Genomic DNA, 23,688 nt, shown 5'->3' with positions numbered 1-23,688 from the left:
ATGAAAAATGGTGAAAAGGAGGTTTTTTTTTTCCTTGCGAAGCGCAAATAGGCAGGATGTGAACACATAATGCCTATCCTTAAAGGCATCACCTCACGAATCCGGAGTGGTACGGATTTTCGGTGGAGTATTCGTATACGGGATCGTAGATTATTGAGAGAAGGGTGATTCCGTCCATTTCTCCCCAATCGCCGTAGAAAACGGCCCGAAAAATACTGCTTCGAGCGCACCGACGCACTATTTTCTTCAGCGAGTTCGATTGGAGCGCGCCAGCCTCGTGCACGCGCCGCATCTTCTTGGCCGTTTTTACGGTAATTAGGAAGAAATTGACGGAACCACACCCCTCTCCATAATCTATGATCTCGTATACGAATACTCCACCGGAATTCCGTACCACTCCAGATTCGTGGAATGATGCCTTTAAAAAGCTACAGTATCCTTTAGATTCGAAAAAAAACACTTGAATGATAATATTTCTAGTGGTTAGGCGCAGTAACGTATCGTAGAGAGTTCAGCTACGTCAGCCGATCTTGCGAACAAGACAAACGATGAACACTGATTACGAGGGACGTTCTTGATAAGGTAGAGCAGATTTTGACCCTCTTCATCCCGGGCGACCATTCCACGTCGGTGACGTCAATTTCTAGGAAGTTGACGAAAACAACAAAAATAACAACACGGCTCTACCAGCTGTCCCAACGTCCCACTTCAAAAGAATAAATATTTTGAAGAAAATTAAAAAATTAAAAAACAAGTTGAAAAAATTAAAATTTAAATTTAAATTTAAAAATCATCTTTCACGAACATTTTTCGCTATGCTTAGTTATCTTCGCAGGATTATTTTACACCTATAAATGCGGCAGAGAAAAAAAATTATTCACGTAGGTGACGTCACTTTCCAAGAAGATGACGATAAGAACGACCTACAACACGGCTCCATTAGCGTATAACTTCCAATAAATTTCAAATGAAATTTTTTTAAAAAATAAAAGAATTCAAAGAGTCATAATACAAATAAAAATTAAAGTTAAAAATTTATCTCCCACCTATCTTTCTCGCTATACTTAGAGATTTTCACTTAAACTTAAGGTTCACACTATTATTCTCCAGTTATACATGCGGCAAAAATAAACTTATTTTATAAACGTCAAAATAAAATTTTGAAAACATCAATCGAAGAAAATGAGCCAATGATTCCAATTTTTTCTGTCAAAATAAACAAATTTAGGATTTAGGAACCATGCTGATAGATGAATGCAGAGTTTGATATGAGGGAGAAAACAAAGAAAATCATTTCCGTATGCATTTGAATGCTCGAATATTCGAGCTGATGCATCGGTGATGGTTTTGAACAACTTTTTGAATTTTCTTACATGATCCGTTGCGTTTTTTTGCTTTGTAGAGCAGAGTGACAAGAAGTGTTTCGGTAGTGGTACCATTCAAAGTGGAGGAATATGACTTAATTCACAAAATGCGACGATTTTCAAGGAATTTAACGAGTTGTTGCTGATAAAATGAAGTAAACCGTTTTTTTTCTCAATTTTCAAATTTTCAATGTATCGTCTTTCTATCTGTATGATTTTTCATGGAAAATACTATGGATAAGGATATGTTCTAGAAAATACCAAGTCTTCACTTCACTTTACCCTAATTTGGGTTCAGTTACCATTTGAATACTTTCCGTAGGGTGATAAGGCGCTTGAGAGAATAGATCACAAATGGTGTGCTGTGATTTCTTCCAGGCTTTGACGAAGGCGATCACGCCGAAACGTTACCTGTTAACGAAAGATCAATATCAATCCTAACCGCAGTTCGAGTAAATCAAGGAAAAGCTACGTGATCCACATTTCAGGATTCAAAAACAGTCGAACATGGCCAATATTTTTGATTTTACCATTGCATTCGAGTGGCTTTAGGTAAATATTGGGTTGGGGGACTACAAGTTGCACAAGTCGTCAAAGCCGCACTCCAAGAACTCGAATGGGAGGTCCTTCAGCATCCGCCGTATTCTCCGGGCCGTTGCACCGACGGATTACCATCTTTTCCGCTCCCTGTCGAACCATATGAGGGGCGTTACCTTCGACAGAAGAGGAAGAGGACCTTAAAAACTGGCTCAGCGACTTCCTCGATACCAGACCGAGCAATTTTTTGCGGAACGGCATCGACAATCTGGTCGAGAGGTGGGAGGAGGTCGTAAACAACAACGGTGAATACATAATCGATTGATTTATTGTTAATATTAATGATTTCTGATTAAATGAATGTCCTTGATAAGAACGCTACGAACTTATTCCCCAACCCAATATTATTCGATGGTTTTTCCCTTCCGCTCCCCGTTTCCAAAGCGTGACTAATTCTGGATACAAGCATCAGGAACAAGAGCATTCCCTATCAGTTAAGTCGTTATATCAGTGATCGGGGTGGGTTTTAGTGCCATGTGCAACTTTTTGTCCTATCTCATAGCATTCGTCACTTTTTCGGCGAGATGCTGCCGCTAGTTGTGACGCTGTTGATCTTCGCCTGTTCCCAAAGGGTGAGTTTTTATTCCAGAAAATAATAGGATGTCGAGAAAACCGAGTGTATTTGTTTTGAATAGGTATATTTCTTCGATCTAAATCACAGTAAGAATAGGGTTGATCCATGTTTTTAGCTCAAAGTTTTAATTTCTTCTTCTTCTGTTCTTCTTTATGACACTTACTAACTGATATTCTGCCTTAACATGCTCTTTTTTAAAGTTTATCTCTAAAATTGGTCCTTATTCTGCCCTAGTGATGGTTAGCCGTTCAACGATACCAAAGTTAGCGAGCCCTTTTGCGTAAGGTCCCATCCGCCTGTTCGCCCAAGGTCCCTGACGATTTCCTCCATTCTGTGTTAAATTGGTCACCCAAAACCTGGTATCCGTTGATTTACTGTAGCGTTCCGGGTTTTCTGGGAAAAGAGGGTGTGGGGGTTTTTCACCTCCTGTAGCCTTCCGGAAAATAACCTGTCAACCCTCCACGCATTGTGCTGTGAAGGGCCAGGTTTGCTATGTAAAACTGAGGCGAAATTCTAGTCAGCTTTGTTCCGTCCTGTTTTTTTTTTCCTTTATGGCACACCTGTAGGAGTTTTCGAATAAATAAATAAATAAATAAATAAATAAACAGTGTGTCTGCTCCGGATAGACACGTTTTTCAATTATTTTTAATTTTTTTCTTTCCTTTTCCAGTCTCATGCCACCGGCTTTGACACCGGCGAATGTGGGCGAACGAAAGGCTGCTTTCTGCCTGAAGATCTCGAATGCTACAATGGATGTAGTGGAATGCGATTTTCATGGATACTAATCGATGAAGGACTTATGAAATTCGAAATTACCGTGGATGCGAATTCTTCGAATGGAATCTACGTTGCGGTGGGATTCTCCCATGATGACATGATGGTTAGTGGAATTGGTAGAAATTTTCACCAAGAGAAAAACAAATTTTAATCCTGACTGGTTGGCCTAAATTTTTTTCCATTTTAGAAGCTATTGACACTGTAAATTCAAACTTAAAAGAATGTCTTGTACTTCTAAAGATATTACCAGAAAATTTCCTTTGGAAATCTTTTCGTCTTTTCACTCTCAAGTCACCGGAAGACTGCTCAGGTGTCCGTGTCCTGAAGGGATACGGTCGTTGAGTCCATAATTCCCTATAGTGACGAAAGCTAGGCAAAAGTGATCAAATACATATGCGTTAAATTATTATTACTATTATTATTAGATTATTTAACCAAAAAAAACAACGAAAAATCGGAGAAAAAGTGTGGAATAAAGGAAAAATTTCACTTTCATTAAATATCCTTCAAGCACTTGCAGTGTTTTTCAACATTTCTCAAGGAGATTATGCAATTTTCCATTCTCGGCATGTTTTTTTTTGCATTCATTCAAAAAGTTACTTAATTTTTATAATAATCGCTAATAGTTTCGAATTCAAGCTGAACTCAAGTCGTTTCCGACTCGAAAAAAAAGAAATCTTGCAGAAAAAGGTGATTTTCTTCCAGAAAAAAGAACGCGTTTCCCTTTTCCAGGGAGATGATAGCGTGATCGAATGCTCGTCAATTCAAGGTGAAGCACTTTCATTGAAATTATCCTACAACATTAACGGAACCACCGATAACTCTACGGATGGAGAACCGACAAATCGACGATTATCGAATAATGTGAGTGGAAACGGCGGCGATAAAAGCCAAATATGGTTAGCAGTAAGAAAAAACAAAAACAAACAAACAAACAAACAAAAAAGACTAAATTGCAGTAATTCGATTCAGTGCACGAACAAGTAAGCACATATGCAAAACACAGAGTTATATACATAGTTTAAGAATCTATGAAAAAAAAATTTTCTTTTTCAAAAAAAAAAAACTCTTCAAAAGCATGAAATCAAAAATGATTTTTTCCTCAAAAAAAAAACCTAATGGCTAGAATTTCTCAGGGTTCCGAGTACTTTTCCCAGTCATTGACATCATTCACTAACGGAACCGTCTACTGTGCTGGAGTTTTAAACATCACAGGAGCTGTGGAAGCGGGTCTTCTGGATTTTGATCCTACCAACTATTATTATTTGCTGATGGCAAGTGGACCAACGGATAAGAAAGGTGCTTTTCCCAACTTCGTTCACATATCGCCGAGTTGGCGCCCTTGCTCTGGCTCAATTAATCACTTAATTAGTCTTAATTACTCCACCAATTAATTAAATTGTTTTCACCTACGCCTCTCATTTTCCACCCTTTTCTGCTTAATATATTAAAATATATAAAAATATTAACAATAATAATATAAAATTTAGAGAGGGGTTTTTTAAAGGAAAAGAACAACAAAAAAAACAAAAAAAGAAAACAAAAAGAAAGACAAAAACAAAAAAGGATTCAACAAAAAAAAAGAATCCCTTAAATTCACAATGATTTACTTCACACTATATTATTATGTAAAAATTTAAAATCGGGTCGGAAAATCTTGGAAATCCCTCTATTTTTCTTATTCCCTCTCCGCATTCTTTTCCATGAAGTTCTCTCTTGTTATAACAAGTCTCTCTCTTCGACCCACACTCTCTCGTATTTCTGTAGGTGTCTGCGCCCTGTGCCGCTCCCGTACTGTCTCATCTGGCGCCTAGTATAGACATCCATATTTTTGCTATTGTTTAATAAATTTAATTTTTAAATTTTAATTTTTTTTAAAACATCTCTCAAAAAAAATTAAATTTTACAATATATCTTTACGCTATATGCTATACATGTTTATTCGTAACGTGAACGTTTTGACCTTCTTCCATTCGTAATTTGATCGCTGAACAAATTCGATTCATTTTCATTTTCTCATGGTTTATTCTAAATTTATACGCATATCTGCATCTGCTCTACACGTAAATATCCACTATGTCAAAAAAAAGCTCAACTTTATTCATAAATGGCAAAAATGACCAGGTAAATAAAATATGTGGTTTCTCGATCTCGAAACCGAACTATTCTCGCGTGAAAAGGATTCAATTCCCTCAAAAACTCCTTCGATTCCAGGTCTCCTCCGTCACATTCACAGTGTCGCAACACCAACGGCATTGCAGCTAATAAATGTACGTTTGTGTGCCTCCTATATGTATGTTTAAATTTCAACAAGAAATAATTAAATGTACCTAGATTGTTCCTGACTTTGATACTGATCCATGCGGGATATCGAAAGGATGTTATTTGGCTACAAATGAAGACGGTACACTCAATGGAGTTGCAGTTTCTTATAGGTGAACAGTTGAACGTACATACATCCCACGGATTCAATTTCTAATTTATTTAATTAAATAATTTAATAATTACTATACAACAGAAACTTTCGTCAGTTAAATAGAAGAGATCATGAGAGATTTCGAAGCAAAACCATTATTTAAGTCATCTCATTATTTCCGAGAGAGTCACAATCCCGGTAATGTATATTTTGTTAACGCTTTAGAATCCGAACGTTAGGCTTGCTTGGGTTTTTTTTGACGGGTTTTGAGCTAAAATCGATAAATAGGTTTACTCTCCTGATCTATTCAACTTGATCAATGTTAAATGAAAAATGGAAGAATAATTTTTTATAAATAGAGTGAAATAAAATAAAACATGAGCTCGTCGCTTACCCTCACTCCACTCATGCCCTTCTTGACGCCAACACCATTTTGTTCATTTGTTTTTATTTTTTAAAATTATTTTTCACCTCTATTATTTTTTAAATTTATTTTTATATTCAGTACTGGAATAGCGCAGCAGGGTGCGTTGTTAGCTGCTAGGAAGAATAAAATATGTTTTTTACTCGTACACATTATATTTTAATAAGAAAGCCGATGAGAATTCCTAGGGATTAGAGAGGAAAGACCATGGGAAACTTAGTAGCAAAGATCGTAGCATGGAACACTTCATGAGTGAGTCACACTAGCGAAAATACGTGGTTCACCGGTGAATCACACATGCATTGAAATGAGCCGGATGAGTTTAGAACGCAATGATAAGGTGATTAATCGAAAAGGATTGTTGCCAACATAAATACGTAGCGCATTGTGCGCAAATCTGTGAAATAAAATAAAAACAATATAATAAAATAATATGAATATGACAAAAAAAAACAATTAATGGTAAATGTAATAAAAAATAATAAAAAATACAAGTAATACAAAAATAATATAAACAAAAAATAAAATAGCAAATAGAATGTAAGTGTAATAAATAATAAAATGTGTTGTTGTAGGAAATAAAATAAAATGGTAATAAATTTTAAAAAATCAGTAAGCAAACTATGAGGAAAATATCAAGTTATATTAATATGTCTTAATTATATAATAATAATAATAATATAATTAATTGTTTAATTACAATTCCAAATTAATTTTTCCAAATTAATTACGAGCAAAATTATATATTTTTTCCCACTTCAGGATGCTCAACAGCTCTTTCGTTGCCTTCGAACTGACCGCTCCAGCTGATAGCAAAAATGACGTCTTCGTAGCGGTTTCGTTTTCAACTTCTAGGCAACTGGTATGTATGTGGATATGGATAGCTATGGACAATTTCTTAGGAACAAGAACAAGTGCTGATCGAGAAATTTCCATCGATGAAACGTATCGTTAGATCGTCAATTAAGAGAGAATTGAGAAGTTTAGGAACGTTCATAATTATTCTTGATAACCTGCCGATATTCATCTGAAAACTTTATCAAAACTGGCTGGCAGATTTTTCTGGAAAAACTCCTATCGCGAGGCTTTTAGACACATAATATTCGCTCAAACTTCTCGAAACCTACTTTGAACAGCTTAAACACTTCGTTCAAGGTAATTTTTTCTTTGCCAAAATTCCTTGAATTTCTTTCCCTATACTCTACCTAAGGATTCGGAAAATCTCAGTAGTGGAGATTCTTTACCTTCGTATTATTGGAAGAATCTCTGGAACCATGAAATTAGCTACCGACTACCGTAACTTGGAGCTCATCAGTCGGTGCACCGAAAAAAAAAGAAGGAATTTTCATGTGCATCTGATACATCCTAACATTCCACAACAACTCGCCGTTACTTGCTCCATTTTCAGGCGAACACCTCGTCGATAGAGTGCTCTTCATTGGGTAACGAGTCCATGTCGATGAAATTTTCATACAACAATGAGTATGAGAACAATGTTCGCATTGCTGGGGAGAAGGTAAATTTTAATTTCTATTTTTTTCCCTTTTTTTGAAAAACAGGCGCAACTATGAAATTTATTACCACAGCAGTATGTACCTCATCGCTCAATCTCAATTAACTCATAATTTTTTGAGGGTCATGATGCCGAAACATCGAGAAACTCTAGGATTTTATTACTTGCGCTCTTTTTAAAGACTAGAGAAAAAAAAGAGGAAAAAAGGGAAATTTGAAAATTCTTCTTTCAAACTTTTTGATTCCTAGAGAACGTATATCTTTGTAAACTATATCAAAATTATGCAAATTTTTTCTATATTACTTTTTTTTATCATAGCCATTCTATAAATGATGGTTTTACTTGATTTATAGACGCTACAACTATTCAAACCAAATATTCAAATCGTGCAAACAATAATAATTTTGGAAAAATCAATAAAATTTTCTGTGATTCTTCATTTCTCGTTCAGAACTGCAGTTTCTTTTTTTTTCAAAAATCCTCAGTGGAATTTTCTCAACATCCTCTTTTTTTCTGTTGCAGGCCGTACGAGCTACTTACTTCACGCAAGAAATTGCTGTTTTCCAAAGTGGTAAAATTCATTGCTCAGCTATTGTGAACGTACAGGGATCATTAGTTAGTGACGAGGTAATCTTCTATTTTTAGGAGAATTTTTTTTCTAGAATAAAATTTAGTTAGAAATAATCTGTAGCCTAAGTCTTTGACGACCAAGTTTAATTTCTATTGTTTTTTTTTCAAAAGAGTATGTTTGGAAGAAAACTTATGAAAGGCAATGCGATTAGGCAGGTAAACACGGAAAATAGTAGAACATAATACAATATATAGATGTATAATACAATATATAATAAATACATAGTATATAAATAATATAATACGCACAAAATAGAAGACAGTTCATCCTACACATTTACGCATACATACCGCGTCGATCAAACCAGGCATACCACCGCACCCACCCCCTTCCTTATTTACATAGATTCAGAAACAGGAAAAAATTAATAAATGGAAAAATGTATTACTACGCCACGGATTAAACCCGTAACCCTTAAAGGCATCACCCCACGAATCTGAGGTGATGCGGATTTCAGGTGGAGTGTTCGTATACGGGATCGTAGATTATGGAGAGAAGGGTGATTCCGTCCATTTCTTCCTAATTTCCGCAAAAAAAATGGTCAGGAAGATGCGGCGCGTGCACAAGCGCGCTCCAATCGAACTCGTTGTAGAAAATAGCGCGCCGGAACGCTCGAAGCCGTATCTTTCGGGCCATTTTCTTAGGATTAAGTAATAGACAGAATCACCCTTCTCCCCATAATCTGCGACCCCGTATGCGAATACTCCACCGGAAATCCGTACCACTTCAGATTCGTGGGGTGATGCCTTTAATTCAAGAAAAAAAAAAACGTCTTATTACATGTTTGCTTAAGAATCCATTAAAATCTTCCCAATAATACAGGAAAGTTTAGTAGGAGTAGATGTCTTCTTGCATATAATTAAGTAGCCTTAATTAAGTACCGCTTTACGACACCGGGACACATCCAATTCGACGCCATGGGACCCAACTCACACCTAGAAAACGTGAAATGCAGTTCTCATTGCCGAGGTTTCAAGAACATAAGGCGTGTTGTGTCCGTTAACAGAACTGATCGTTCCAGAAGTAAAAATGTTTGAAGTGGACTTTTCTAGGCCCATACGCGCATTTCTTTCGTTCCGCTTCGTTCATTCGAAAACTACTAGGTTGTTATTGTTGAAATCCTGCAAATTTTCCGGGGAAAAACACTAATGTGCTAACGCTAACGTTTCTGAAATGCTTCTCTTGCAAAAAATCATGGAACTCTCCTTTCTCCAAGATGAATTTATCCGAACAGACCAGTGATCATGCCGACGAGTATTTTTTACCATGGGGATAGTTCCCGTTAGGCACGGTAAACAGTATCGGAGGCCGCTAAACTTCCTTTTCGCTATGTTATGGTAAGTTGGCCTTACTTTTTCAAGTCAACTGACTCCTCCCTGCTGCAAGAAATTATAAAAGTATGTATTAAAGAATTTTTAGGTTGTAATCCGAGGGTATTTATGGGGGAAAAGCATTGATACCTTCAAAAAAATTCATCCATAAAATAAATCTAAAATCTAATTTGGAATAAATTTACCCCCAAAATAAATAAACCTTTAAATTTCATCAGAATGAACGTTATGGATAGGATATAGCGCAACTAAGCCTCATTGTGTTCGAGCAGTCTTCAAATCTGTCTCTGATCGATCAAAATTTTTCTTTGTTACCTAACTAACTCCTATAAAAAACTGGCGGCTGCAGCGCAACTGGTAAGAGGTTTCGCTGTGACTGCCTGATCGATCAATTACTATTGATTGAATTCATTAACGTCAGATGATTTTTCTTTTTCGTAACGAACTACAGTATTTGATCTTAAGTGTTTCTGCCCTTTTATGGTACTGTCATTATCGTATTCATATAAGCATCGATGCTTTGCGAAGATTTACTGCCGTGATCATCAGGGTAGATCAGGATCGCCGATGGTCAGAGGTGTTCGACCAGAACGGTCAATATAGGCCCATAATGTAACTCAATCCTTTAATTATCGATCATTTCCGTCAGTTCCCGCTATCCTTTTTATTTTTCTATGTCGATGCCACTGTAGGAATAGGTCTTATTTTGTAGGAAAAAATTAAAACTTTTATTTTAATTACTCCATAGAAGTTTGAAAATCGAAACTTTCGTGCTTTTTATTGCGAACATAAATTAGAAGTGAGACATGAGAATTTGATCTTTTTATGGAACGTTACCATCGTTTATGACATCGTTGGACAAGGAGAAGACAAAAATCTCCTCAATTTTAGTTCGCTCTATATTTTCGTAACATCTTTATCCTCATTTTTATTCCTCGACGTTTTGTTTATTTTTCGGGAAAATCATCGATTGTCCTAAAGAGCTGTTCCGGCTATAGAAACCTATTTCCGCCGTTTTCTCAAATATTTGCCAACTAAGGGAGAAAATAATAAAACAAACGCTCATTTAAATGTACAATTCTTAAATTTTTACGTAAAACAGCAGTGGAACTACCAATATGTTTTAAATGTTGTTTATTGGTTATTTACTGTTTCTGCCTCGGTTGATGTTATTATTTTTGAACGGAAAACTCTACAGATAGCTATTTTTCAGCTTTTTAAGAAATGAATTCTTTATTTTTAGATTTTCACATACACGCCACGACCATATTATCTGATCCTTACCACGGGTAATGCTGTTGCGAATGGTACGAACTATGCACCTAGAGCTTTTATTAAGAAAATGGAGAAAACAACCGTTATTTCCCCTCTTTCCAGGATTACTCCCGCCAAATTCGACTTCAACATCTTTACTTCCCAAGGATTTATCACAAAATGAGGTGAAATTGCAGAAAAATTCCATTACAACTATTATTTCTATTGTTATTATTGTCATTATTATAATAATCATCACTATTATTATTACTATTATTATTATTATTATTATTATTATTATTATTATTATTATTATTATTATTATTATTATTATTATTATTATTACTATTATTATTATTATTACTATTATTATTATTATTATTATTGTTATTATTATTATTATTATTATTATTATTATTATTATTATTATTATTATTATTATTATTATTATTATGATTATCGTTATTACTAGTGGCAGAGTATTTCCTTCCCAGGAACGACTTGAAAATTTCTTGGAGAATTTCTGTCAGCTACTTGAAATCTTTCAAAGTTTAATTGCATTCCACATATTTCCTCAATTTTACCACAAATTCCCCAAAATGTAGTTCATTTTAAGAATTTTCTAGTTCAAATTATGTTCATTGACATTTCGAAGATCATTGCCTCCTGATCACAAACCTCTTTTATTTCCTGATGATTTCTTTTTTTCTCCAGGAGACAACTTTGGCGCCGAAATTTGTAATATCATACTTTTTTGTGGATTTACTTTCCCCTGTACTAGTAAATGTGAGAAAATTCCAGATCGACTTCTCAGCTTCCACATGTGGAGTCATGAAGAGTTGTGTGCTACCCGACCAGTGCTATGGAGGATGTAATGGAATGGGATTCTCATACAAGGTTAATCTTTTGTCCGTTAATTAATTTTCTTTCCTCTATTTATTGATTTTTTCCAGCTTCTTTCAAATTCTTTGATGAAAATCGAGCTATTCTCAGTGCTGGCCGGCAAGAACCAGTATGTAGCGGTGGGATTCTCAAATGATGACAAAATGGTACGGTAAAATATTTTAACCGACATTAAGGATTACCCACGTGAATTTTCCGAAAAATCACAAAAAAAAAGTATTTTTTTAATACGGAGGGTTACGGGTAGCGGTAGTCGCTAAAAAGAAAAATTTCTCAAGGAATGATTCGCTTTCGACCACCTGCAATGAACATGCAGATTTAAATTCCTCCTTAAATTCAGGGAAATGAGTCCGTAATCGAATGTTCAGCTATGGGAAATGAACGGTATAGCTTAAAATTTTCCTACAATAACGCCACACCCAGCAATGTTCGTATTTCAGGAGAAGAGGTATGCAATTATAGAATTAAAACAACAAATGGATTTCTTTTTCTGGAGGAACAAATTTTCAGAACATCCGTGCTTCTTATTTCACGCAAACTAATACGATATCAGCTGATGGAGAGCTGTACTGTACGGCTATTGTTAATATTTCAGGATGGAGCCAGAATAAAGAGGTGAGAAAGGGTTTTTAGGGACCGTAAGGATAGAAATTGATGTCTACAATTAACGATGTATTGATCCTTTAAACCTTTTACAGTGTAGTTAAATAATAATAGCAATAATAGCATTAATAATAATAAAAATAATAATAATAATAATTTTATGAATATTCGGGTTTTCGAATTACACAAGCAAATCTATTTTTTAATAGGAAAATTACTTGGAAAAAAAAGAAGGAAAAGAATTAATTCCAAGAAAATAAAATCTCTCACCCCACCACATACTTAGTACGTATTGATTTTTCTCTGATCGTGTCCATCATATTGTTAAGTTCTGTTAACTTTTATTTATTCGCTTTTTTCAGGTGTTCACCTATGATTCCTCTCAACCGTATTATATTCTATTAGCGAGCGGTTCCACTAATGACCAAGGTTAGCCAGATTTGATTTAAATTCTTTAGATTTATATTCATGTATAAATTCATGGAATCTCCAGGAAATCAAAAAGAGCTATGAAGTTTGCGAATGAGGAAATAAGATTTCGCTTGTTACTTAAGGTTTTTTCGAAGAGCTGAATAGAAAATTTCGGGATTCTTTCCGTTATTACTATTTTTTTTTCGTTAAAAGAATGGAATCTCTTCTTTTTTTTTCGAAAGGGAAACGTCAGGCCAAGCCCAATAAAAAGTTTCGTTGGTATAACAAGAAAACATAAATACACTCCCAAATACCAAGGTTTCAATAAGAGAGGACTTGGAGATTGTTGGAGTCTCTTCTTCTTTTTTTTGAAAGGGAAAAATTCCACTTGGGATGCGCCAAGGCGTTTTTCTGCAATTCGTGATCGTTGATGTTTTAGAACGCATGCTAATCTATGCGCTGATTTGTGAACGCATCATGCGAATGTTTCCATCCACCCAGACAAGTCTGGAAGCAATTTATCGACTCCCGGTGGGATGAAGGGCTTAGGTGGCACTGGGGCGGTTTCGAACCACCGACCGTGTGACCACAGCGAACCTCTTACCCATTGAGCTATCTGAATCCACTCCGTTTTTATTCGACTCCTTAATTCTTACTTTTCTAGTTGACCTAGTTTTTTTGTGGTTCTGCCTCCTTTTAGAAAATAACTCTAGGTCATCTTTGTTTTTATTTCTACTCGTATGAGTATGCCTAGCGCACTGATAAGAAAGCGCCCAACGCCTTCTCGGCGCGCGGCTTTTCACACCTCCTGATACCAGTACAAAGCCTTTCTTCCTGGAATGCAATCGAGCAGCATAGGCGGGTGGTAACGCCTACCAATGCCAAAGGCACTTGTGAAAATTATATAATATAATGAACACTTAAGGGTGGATGTGGCGCAGTCGGTTAGAGGTCCGTTGTAGCCACACGATCGGAGGTTCTAATCCGCCCTAGTGCTCACCAAGCCTTTCATCCCTTCGGGGTCGATAAATTGGTACCAAACTTGTTCGGGGTGGTAGAAACACTGACTTGATCATCGGCTGGCCCCCACAAGTTATTGTGTGGGCCAGCACGCGTTCCAAAACCTCAACGATTACGAATTCCAGTAAAACGCGTTGGCGCATCCCAAGTGGATTGATTCGCCAGTGACTTTATCCTTTATCCTTTTAATGAACTCTTAATGCTTTCGAAGGATCAGAGAATCTTTCTCCTAAAGTATTAAAGCAGTGATTTAAGGATTTAAGGAGTTTAAAAGATCAAAGCGACCCTTGTGGTTTCTCGCAGAGAATGATTTTTTTTCTGAAAAAAGGAAATTTCCAGAATCTTTTGAAAAAATATGGGAATCAGGCGATATTTTAGTCTGAGATGCTGATGTGTAATGTTTAAATTATGATGCACGGATATTTTTTCAAACAGAGTTGTTCCGGAACGTGCACAGTCACCGAATTTATTTTCTCAGGACTCAACGTGCACAGTCATGCAGTCGTATCATCATCACGTTTCTTGGGTGCGGACGACACTCCGGTATGTACCGTTTCTTCCATTTATTACTTACTCTTTATTTATTTTTTGTTTTGTCAAGTAACTTTCTACCGATCCTCTCACAGCACCGTTATTACCTGTATTGACTGCATTTGTTTGCAAATTTTAGGGCATTCGTGAATCATTTTTCAAATCCTAAATCTCCTAGGATTTCTCAAAAATCCTGAACCAAAAACGGAGATTTTTAAAAAAAATCTAAGATGGATTAGGTCACCATCCTAGCACCTGACCATTATACGTTTGCCCTCTTATACAGGATGAAGGGACTATTGGAAAAAAAAACCATAGCCACAATCGAATGTGTTGAAATGAATGGAGACGCAGGAAATTCTTTTTTTCTTCCTTTTTCCTTTTTTAGTTTTTAAAATTAATTCCTCTTCCCCATCCTTATCCGTACCCCGTCTTCCCTCGCTCGCTTGCCCGGTTGAACACGCTCGGAAGCAACTATACTTTCTTTTTTTCTCTTTTATTTTAGTGTTTTTCTAGGGTTCCTTCAATAATTCTTCGTGCGGATCAACTAAAGGCTGCTTCACCGCCAATACCGGAAACGGTATGACGGTCTCTTATCAGGTAGGGTTCTGATAGATTGGTAAACTTCTCAATCAATAAATGTTACAAAATCTACTCAAGACCCCAACATCGTCAATTTCCAGAAATCCTGCCTCTAATAAGTATAATGTTAAAGGAGACACCTTTAATCTTCACGCCCTCGGGCAGGAATTAATGACCTAGAAAAATACTGTAGTCGGATTCATGAGAATTTATTCGGTTACAAAACTCCGTGGAGCTCGGCCCGGTTGCGTAAGCGACTATGTTCGAAGCATGGCGGTAAAGTGTAGCGGTGAGGAGAGAGGTGGGACCCTTGCTAGCACCATTCATTGCTCCAGTTCTCGATGGTCCCAGCTGGATCCCAGTCGCTATTTCCATGCTCCGAGCTTCATGTCGTTCGGATCCGACTAGAGCAACTCATGCTCAGCCTGACCATGAGAAGTTCAGCCAAAGAGGACGCGCAGCGGGATTCCACCGTCGCAACGATTAGAATGGTCCAGAAACGAGTAAGAAAGGACCTGGATTTATTGTTTTCTGGATTAAGAGAGAAGAAGTAACGTCGGAGTAGCATCCGTTGCAGTCTAAAAAGTTTCAACTATCCGTTTTGACCACAGATCCTTAAACAAGCAAGTTCGTATCCCAGCTACGGTCCCGTTTTTCCATATGTTCTTGTTTTTGGTGTTTTGCAAAAACTTTCTGGCCTGTGGTAATCAATTTCAGGATATCCACTGTTTAACCACCCCCGACGCTCTAACGAACCTGAATTCTAGTGAATTTTGGGCATGTCGCAAAGCTAACCGATATATTATTAATTTTTACTTAGATTTATTTATTATTTATTTATTCTTTTTTATATATAAAAGTCCAACTTTTTTCTTTTAGAATAAGATTCGGCAATTCATGTAAATCGACGACTAAACGAAATATTCAGAGACCAACGATTAAAAGAACATTAAATTGTTCTTATTCGATTAATTAAGGTCATCTCACCAGAATCGATTCGATTTGAACTCACAATGAAAACCATCGCCACTGCTTCTGTGTATTTAGCCGTGGGATTCTCTTCAGATAACAAAATGGTGAGTGCTCTGAGTTATTTCAGAGAGAAACGTCTACCTAATTAACGGTTACATCTACAATGCAATATTAAGGGAAATATCCATCTATTGGTGATATATTTAAATGAAATGTAAAAGTTTCTTAGTGTTTGCCGGCTAAAACCATGCCACTGGACTTGAGTAAAAGGACTTAAATTCAGGAAAGTTGTATAATGTGAATAATTTGATGACCTATAGTGTCAACTCCTAAAAAAGAAGGAGATACGCAATCGTTTTGACAGTAAATTCGTCAGTAAAATTGTAAGTTGCGCAAAATGAACTACTTCTAAAATCTGCTATCTGAGAGAAAAATCTATCACTCTATTTAATCTTACCGCCATTTTTCGTTTTGTTGCATAAGTTGAGAACGGCTAACAAACAAAAATCGAAGTTCTCAGCACCTACGTTTATCCAAGCAACCGCCGCGCATCCACCACGCATCCGCAGCAACTCATTCTCATTTTTTTGCGTAACGCACTGTCCGTCTGATCTACTAAATGAAATTAAACGCAAACCGGGTAATTTATATAATTTTGTGAGTTCATTAGTTAATTTCTTTGCCACCTAAAAAGAGTTTAATTATTAATTAAAATTTTTGGTAGAATATTGGGCACAATTTTGGTTTTTCAGATTTTTACAGATACCTTTTTTTAGTTTTTTAGTATACGGCTGATAGGATATGACTTCAGGGGCGAACAATAAATACAATACAATAATGTACAATAAGTTATATACGAAGTTAATTATGGTTGAATTTCTTGTATTTGCCATTTTAACAGGCCTAGACTGTTTTAGGGGTGAAGGGGATTAGGGCTGAAATTTATATATACATGTTATTTTTTAAAGTAGTTTTTTTTTCGAAGTGTCAACATTTGTGACACTTCAAAAAAAAACTACTTTAAAAAACTTAAGCTTTTTAAAAAAAATGCTTTAAATGTATACGATTGTGCAACCTGCTAATGTCCTAAAAAAAAACTAGAACTGGAGCAGTCCTGGCTTTTTTTAAAATAAAATATCCAGTTTAAACAGGATTTGAATAAAATCATGTTAGCTAAATGACTGATACGGGAGAGTTCAGTTATGCTTTGAGAAAGTTTCTATCGCTTGCTTTTTCTCCTAATGGTTGCCTACTAATATGTGATAAAACTCTTGAATCCTTGCATTGTTTCGAGAAAAAAAACTACATTGTTTTCGAAAACAGATTGCTTTACCTTACTAGTAACTAATTTTACAGAATTACCTTACATACTACCTGATTTTAAGCTCTCCAGGTTCCAGCCGTCCAGCGTGATATTTGAAGATTTTGTAGTTTGTCTGGGAACCTTTTCCCTCATGTCCTTTTCGACCGCTGATTTATTTTTGACTTTTTGATGAGCAGCATTTCTGCCGTGTTCATATGTAAGAAGTTATGAAACGAATCCCATTTCCTCATGTATGATCCGATCCCGTGCATAAATCCGGATTTATAATTTAAAAAAATTAGGATAATCATTATTCATTGGGAAATGAGAGAAAAGTTGCTGCTTCTTTCAACATTGTTTTTGATTTTAATTGAATTTGTAATTTTTTAGGGTCAGGAAAGCGTTATTGAATGCTCAGCACTCACTGGTCAATCACTCTCGATGAAGTTCTCCTATAATCCCACGACAAAAAATGTTCGAATCCCAGGAGAGGAGGTAGAGTTTCCCCAACAGAAATGATAATGTTGGTGCCAACTTATTTCTGCTCGTAAAGTTTGAAAAGAAAAACTGCAAATATTCATGGATTACAATGTTCTTGAACCAATTGTTGCTATAATTTTTCTTCACGATTTTGTTTGTGCACATAAACTATGATTTCAAAGTAATCGTCAGAAAAACATGAAAACTCACAAAAAAAAGAGTTCACGAACAAAAAGGCTATTGAAACAATTAACAATTTTGTCACTTTTTTGAAAAAAAAGAACAAAAGCTTTGTATGACTTGATTTATGTTGTTTCACGTTATTCAGTATCTAAAGAAGCTACCACTGTGGTTTTTTTTTTAAAGAAAAATCTTATTTCCCATTTGATTTCAATCAATCCACTGACTAAATATGTTAAAATTATAAGAACGAGTTTTCTGTAGATCTATGAGAACCATTCTTACTGTGCAGACAAATGTTGATTCTTTTATATTTCTGATGATACGTACTGATGGCGCAGCACTCATAACAACTTTCCAGAATATTCGTGGACAATATTTTACTAACGCGAAAGCCGCAATTAGCGATGGTGTGATGTACTGCTCGGCGTTGGTTAATGTTTCTGGTTGGCCTTCTTCGATCGGTCAGGTGAGCATGAAAATTTCATTCTGGATCAAATTCCTTTCTTCAGCTCAAAATTGGGATTTCACCTAAGGTCTTCAGTGAACAAATAATTCATCTAAGTCCGGAAGCCTGTTACACTACGATGATTTGATACATATTCGGCAAACGGATAGCCAACTGCCTTCCCTCCTCCCCTTTTCCCTTCTCGGAAAATTTCTGTCGCCTTTCCGGGTTTTAGTTTCCAAGGTGCAGTTTCGGAGGCTCATTGATGTGTGGGTCCCGTAAAAACTGGCACTTGGACCTTAGCAACTTAGAGAGAGTAGTAGATGCAGATCGTTGGAGCTAGACTTGATCCGCACATGGTATGGTAGCTCCCCAGGCTTGCGTCGGCATCGATGGTTCCACCCTGCCTCTCGAGTACATTTGCTCCGAGGCCCTACCGCCATGCCTTGCTGTACTTTATACTTACTCTGGTCTCATACCGGCTCGTTCATTGTGCTCTGGCCTTAATGAGGATCCTCTGCCCGCCGCCCTTCGGACGCTTGCGGGTGGGCTTTACGAGCCTTTAGCAATACACATATAATATATAACATATAACATATACATACTGATGGGCTCGCCACTCTTCTGTGGCTCCTATGTACTCAAATGCAAGCAAGTACCAACTTTCATCCCGAACTACATATACACAACAGCATAATGTTTAAAAAAGAGAGGGTGGGCGCTAATCACCCACTCACTAAGGGCCTGGCAAGTGCAAACCCGTGGACGCGGGAGTACGTGCTCCACTCCGCCAGACAGCCTCAGGGACGTCGGTTACTTCCAGCTTCCTACAACTCCTCATCTTCCTTTGGCTGATGTTATTGCTCGAAAGTGGCGCGGTTGTTCATGTTCGACCGCATCCGCCCTTTGAGGCAGTCCCGGTTACCGTTTGTCAATTGACATGTTGATATAATGATTTTCGAAGCACAGAAGAGCTCCTTTTATAGGGGCAAAAGTGAGCGGAGCATAAAGAGCGCGAAACGGAGGAGAGCGTTGGGACCTTGCCTCCTCTGCCCGGCGCGTCCTTTAAATGTTGTGCGAAAAGAGTCGCGTCGAATCCGCGACAATTTCGCTGATGGATGGCTCAGTTTCGCATCCTCTACAGGCTTCTTGGGCACACCAGTACCTTTCCTAATCGTGCAGTCGCAGCGTCAGCCATGGCTGAGCGTATTCGATAGTGACTGTCGGAGAACGTTTCTGCAATTATAAGCAGCACTTCAGTAATTTTACAATTTTTCGGATTGTCCGATTTTCCTGATTTTTCGAGAACGATGATGTGGCCATCATCCCTTACTTCCTCATCTTGGTGTTTGTTGAAATAGCTCAAATAACCTCTTTTGTAACACTTTATGAAACATTACAACTTCATCTATTTTCTAGGCGATTTCTACGCATACATAATGAAGAAATAATGTAATAATTGGAAATAAAATAGATAAATGTTGTAGATGAAATGACAGTAGGAGGAAAAATGAAATTAGATCATCAATATCTTGAGATGACCACATATATTAGTTCATTAGTTCGTTTTCTTTATCGTTTGTGCGATAATTGCTTTAACGTGAGGAACTGGGAGGGAGGGAGGGAGGGGGGAGAGGGGAGTTAAAAGTTCTTGGAATCGAGAGGAGAAAAACAGTGTTATGATTATATCTACGGGGAGTGGTGCATGTTCATAAGGCAACGAACACCTAGAGATCCAGAAAAATAGTTCTCATCGCGAAAATTTCAACTATTTTATCGAAGCAACACTGGATAACGCTTCTTAGATCTTAAAAGTGAAGATTGAATGTTTAGGGAACCACTAGAAATTCCAGTTTTTTGTTATGTTTTCTTTTCCTTTCGAATTAGTTTCTTTGAGGTGTTCAAATACGATCCGGAAGAGAAATATTTTCTACTTCTAGCCGCTGGTTCCGCTATTAGCTCAGGTGACCATACCTTCTACTGAATTTTTACCTTTTTTTCCCACCTTTTTCTCATTTAATTTATTTGTTCGCAGCCCATCCCGTTTTTTTTTGTTCTTAAAATTTCCGTCGTCAGGTCTCACCCAACATTCCATCACTGCTGTGTCGAGTCCTCGTCTCTTGTCCGATTACCAAGCAAACGGTTCCGATGGCATGAGTGCAACGACTAAGATGCGATTGATACGAGCACACGGTGATTTTTTTCGGATCGTTTCTGCTGGTGCCTGAAAAATTTCGTTCACTTTGTGGATTTGTCTAGAAAAAACGCATAGATGTCCAGGAAGAACTTTTTCGGTGACGATTCTTACGGTACTCTTATTAAAAATAGATTATTTCAAGCGATTCTGATGCTTCTTTCTTGGTTCTTCTGCGTTCCGACTGCGGCAATGTTCGCTCGGTTTCTCCGGACAAGTTGGCCAACATTAAAACCTGGAGGTCTACTAATTTGGTTCCATGTAAGTGCTCCCAATGTATTCTCTCATTATTTACAAAAAAATCAGTTTTGATAATCGTCTTTTTCACTACTCGAAATCTGTGCAACTTTTTTTTCCTTTCGACGCCTGCTCATGGAATTTACTGTGAAATTCAGCGCGGTTCAGGTTCATCGTTCCGCCAACACACTTGCCATTGCCCTATCTATATCGTCTTTCATCTGTATTTTAGCGGCCAATAACTGGGATTGGACTGGTCCAGGTATTTTTCAGTTGTTGACGTTCATCAGAAATTCAGAAATGTTTTTCTTAACAGTTCTTCATAAGATCTTATTTTCATCTCAGCAAGAAAAAACTCTTTTTTAGAGTAGACTTATTCAAAAATTTTGTAGTAAATCCTGGTCAAAAATTGCGCATGAATCGATCAACTATTCATGTTTATTTGAATATTTATCGTATGGATTTTTAATAAAATTCACATTCAAAGCTTAATAGCATTTTTGAATATCTTATTATTATTATTTATTTATTTTATTTTTAATTTTATTAAGTTACGTGAAGAACATGTAAAACATTCAATTGCTGCCAGAATGTTTTTCTCGTGGAAAAAATCATTGTCATCCATCGGTGAGCTTTAATATTTAAGGCTCTCAATCCAGTAAATGGGGTAAAACACATTCGATGGTCGGAATATTCGCACTGGGTCTCTGCTGGATTCAGCCATTTGTAAGCGCAATAAGGTGAGATTTTGAAATAAGTGACACGTTCCTCATTTGTATAGGGATGGATTTAAAAATCCTCTACAAAACTCCAGTTTTTGGCAACAAAACCTACCTACTTGCTGCTTCCTCATAAAACTTAGATATTTCGGCCAGCCCAAAAAATTTTGGTTGTCAAAATTTTCACCTGGAGCTCCGAAATGATGTCGAGTAATTTTGTTGCGAAAAAAAAAACTAAGCTGCTATATTTTCTTGACATCATCACCAAGCAGGTATCGGAGTTGAAGAGAGATCTATGACAACGAGTATGAAATGTGAATATAATAAATTGCATGAAGTATGTATTTATGAAATATAAATAGATAATATTATATAAATACATCTTTGTAAAGACGTAACCTGACGCAGCAACAAAAAAAACAATCTACAGATATCTTTTTCCTATTTTCTATTCTCTTTCTTCCATTTCCTTTGTTCTCAAAATTAAAGCGGAAGGATGCAGTTTTTAAGGCAATAGTTCTTTCTAGTAGGTTTCTTTCTAGTATATTTTTTTCAGGTGTAATCCTGGACATCCTCGTCGACCATTCTTCAATTGGGTTCATCGTTGTATTGGAGTTATTGCGATGATATTGGCTAGTGAGTGAAATTATAATTAATTTCAAAAAAAAGAGAGTGATACTCTGAGAAAACATTTTTCTATTTATTATTTGTTTTGTTTCTCACATGAAATTGTGCCAAATCATTTTTCTTTTCCAGCGACAACTGTTTGTATCGCAGCAGATCATTTCGTGGGAATTTGGCCTCATCGAGTTGCTCAGATTATTTTGTCATTAATGCCAATAACGTTGCTCATAATATTGAGTGTATTATTTTTATTCTTGGACAAATTCATCGATGTTAATGAGTTAAATTTCCAGAAAGTAAGTCTTTTTCATATGTTTCATCTAAATTTTTTTCAGAAACTTTTGAAATTTTTTCTTGACTTTTTTTTTTTACAGATCCACCGAATTCGACAACTAATTGTTTATGTGGGCGTCACTGCGATGGCTGGAATCACCATCACGTTGTCCGTATTTGTTGGGATTGGAGCATAATTGTTTTCTTTCTTTTTTATTCAATAAGATTTATCAGCTTCAATAAGATTTATCAGCTATTCTATGCTATTGAGGTCGCTGTTCAAATCGTAATAAATATGTACAGTAAGAAATTGGGAAAAAACGTACAGTGCTATCTGAAATTTTTGATTTATGCTGCAAAATATCCAGTGATTACGAAGTGAGCGGGACCTTTTCAAATGCTCTGAAATTATTACGAGATTCGTATGGCAGTGGAGCTGTGCAGGTGGCTTCCAACCACTAACTGTCGGAGTTAGACGAGGGTCCCACCGTCCAGACGCCTGCTGCTCACCTCTCAGCGGGAAATAAAATGAAAAGCACCATGTAAATCCGGTGTGAAGGTCACCATGGAAGTCTGAATTTTTCTATCAGATTTAGATCATAAGTCTCTAAACCAAGCTTTTTTTTATTTATAGCGGTTTTTTAAAACATTGAATCTAAATTTTTCACAACATTGGATAAGCCACAGCAAGGAAAAGGGGATACGAGAGTTTCTGCCGGCCGGGTGGCATTGGGAGATGGTGACAAGATCGAATTCCGTCCGAAAAATCGCCTCCGGCAGCATATTGCGTGTCTTATTGCCTCGAAACAGATCAAACTATGTGCTACATTGTGTATACAGTAATTTTTTCACCTTCTTTTTTTTCAGCTAAAGAATAAACTTCCCAATAGCATTTTCGGGTAACTAAAAATTCGATCAATACATCAGGATCGATCGAATTTTTGTAGAGAAAAAATTTCGAACGTTTGTAACATGTACCTGATAAATCCAGACGTTTATTATTATTATTAGTGAGTTTATTTCATGAAGTTTCAAACTTATTACATGTTTCAATTAATTCTTCACTTTTATCTCAACTCAGTACACGTTTCAGAAAGAAAACAGTAGCCGTAAGGTTATGGTACTACAGTTATTTAAGCAGCTATCGATTTTGTTGTGCAAAGTACAGAATCATTTAAAATTATTCTGTTTAGTTCACAGCGTATAAAAAAAACAAAACACGTGAGCGACCGAGGATTCGAGGAATTTTTGGTAACCAATGATTTTAAAAGTACTACTGAATTAGAAAGAATATCAGGAACTACCGTACCAAGTGATACCGTAGAAA

General features: G+C 36.5%; 1 protein-coding gene across 1 annotated transcript; it reads left to right on the top strand.

Moving 5' to 3' along the window:
• Nucleotides 1-2,485: 2,485 nt before the first annotated feature.
• Nucleotides 2,486-22,558, top strand: RB195_016997 (uncharacterized protein; the record flags this gene model as incomplete). Its single annotated transcript, XM_064183782.1, has 29 exons — nt 2,486-2,533; nt 3,206-3,415; nt 4,045-4,176; nt 4,449-4,611; nt 5,527-5,582; nt 5,647-5,747; nt 6,915-7,014; nt 7,561-7,668; nt 8,188-8,292; nt 10,871-10,934; nt 11,005-11,066; nt 11,683-11,778; nt 11,835-11,930; nt 12,125-12,232; nt 12,295-12,399; nt 12,750-12,816; nt 14,297-14,361; nt 14,866-14,949; nt 15,909-16,007; nt 17,597-17,701; nt 18,228-18,335; nt 20,212-20,278; nt 20,391-20,507; nt 20,654-20,769; nt 20,914-21,007; nt 21,392-21,485; nt 22,021-22,100; nt 22,221-22,384; nt 22,463-22,558. The coding sequence occupies 29 exons, from the start codon at nt 2,486-2,488 to the stop codon at nt 22,556-22,558; spliced, it is 2,910 nt and encodes a 969-aa protein (XP_064039663.1).
• Nucleotides 22,559-23,688: the final 1,130 nt, after the last annotated feature.

Source organism: Necator americanus, chromosome II, assembly GCF_031761385.1.
Source record: "Necator americanus strain Aroian chromosome II, whole genome shotgun sequence".
Lineage (NCBI taxonomy): Eukaryota > Metazoa > Nematoda > Chromadorea > Rhabditida > Ancylostomatidae > Necator > Necator americanus.
Note: the sequence above shows the minus strand (reverse complement) of the source record. Positions and strands in the feature narration are given on the sequence as shown.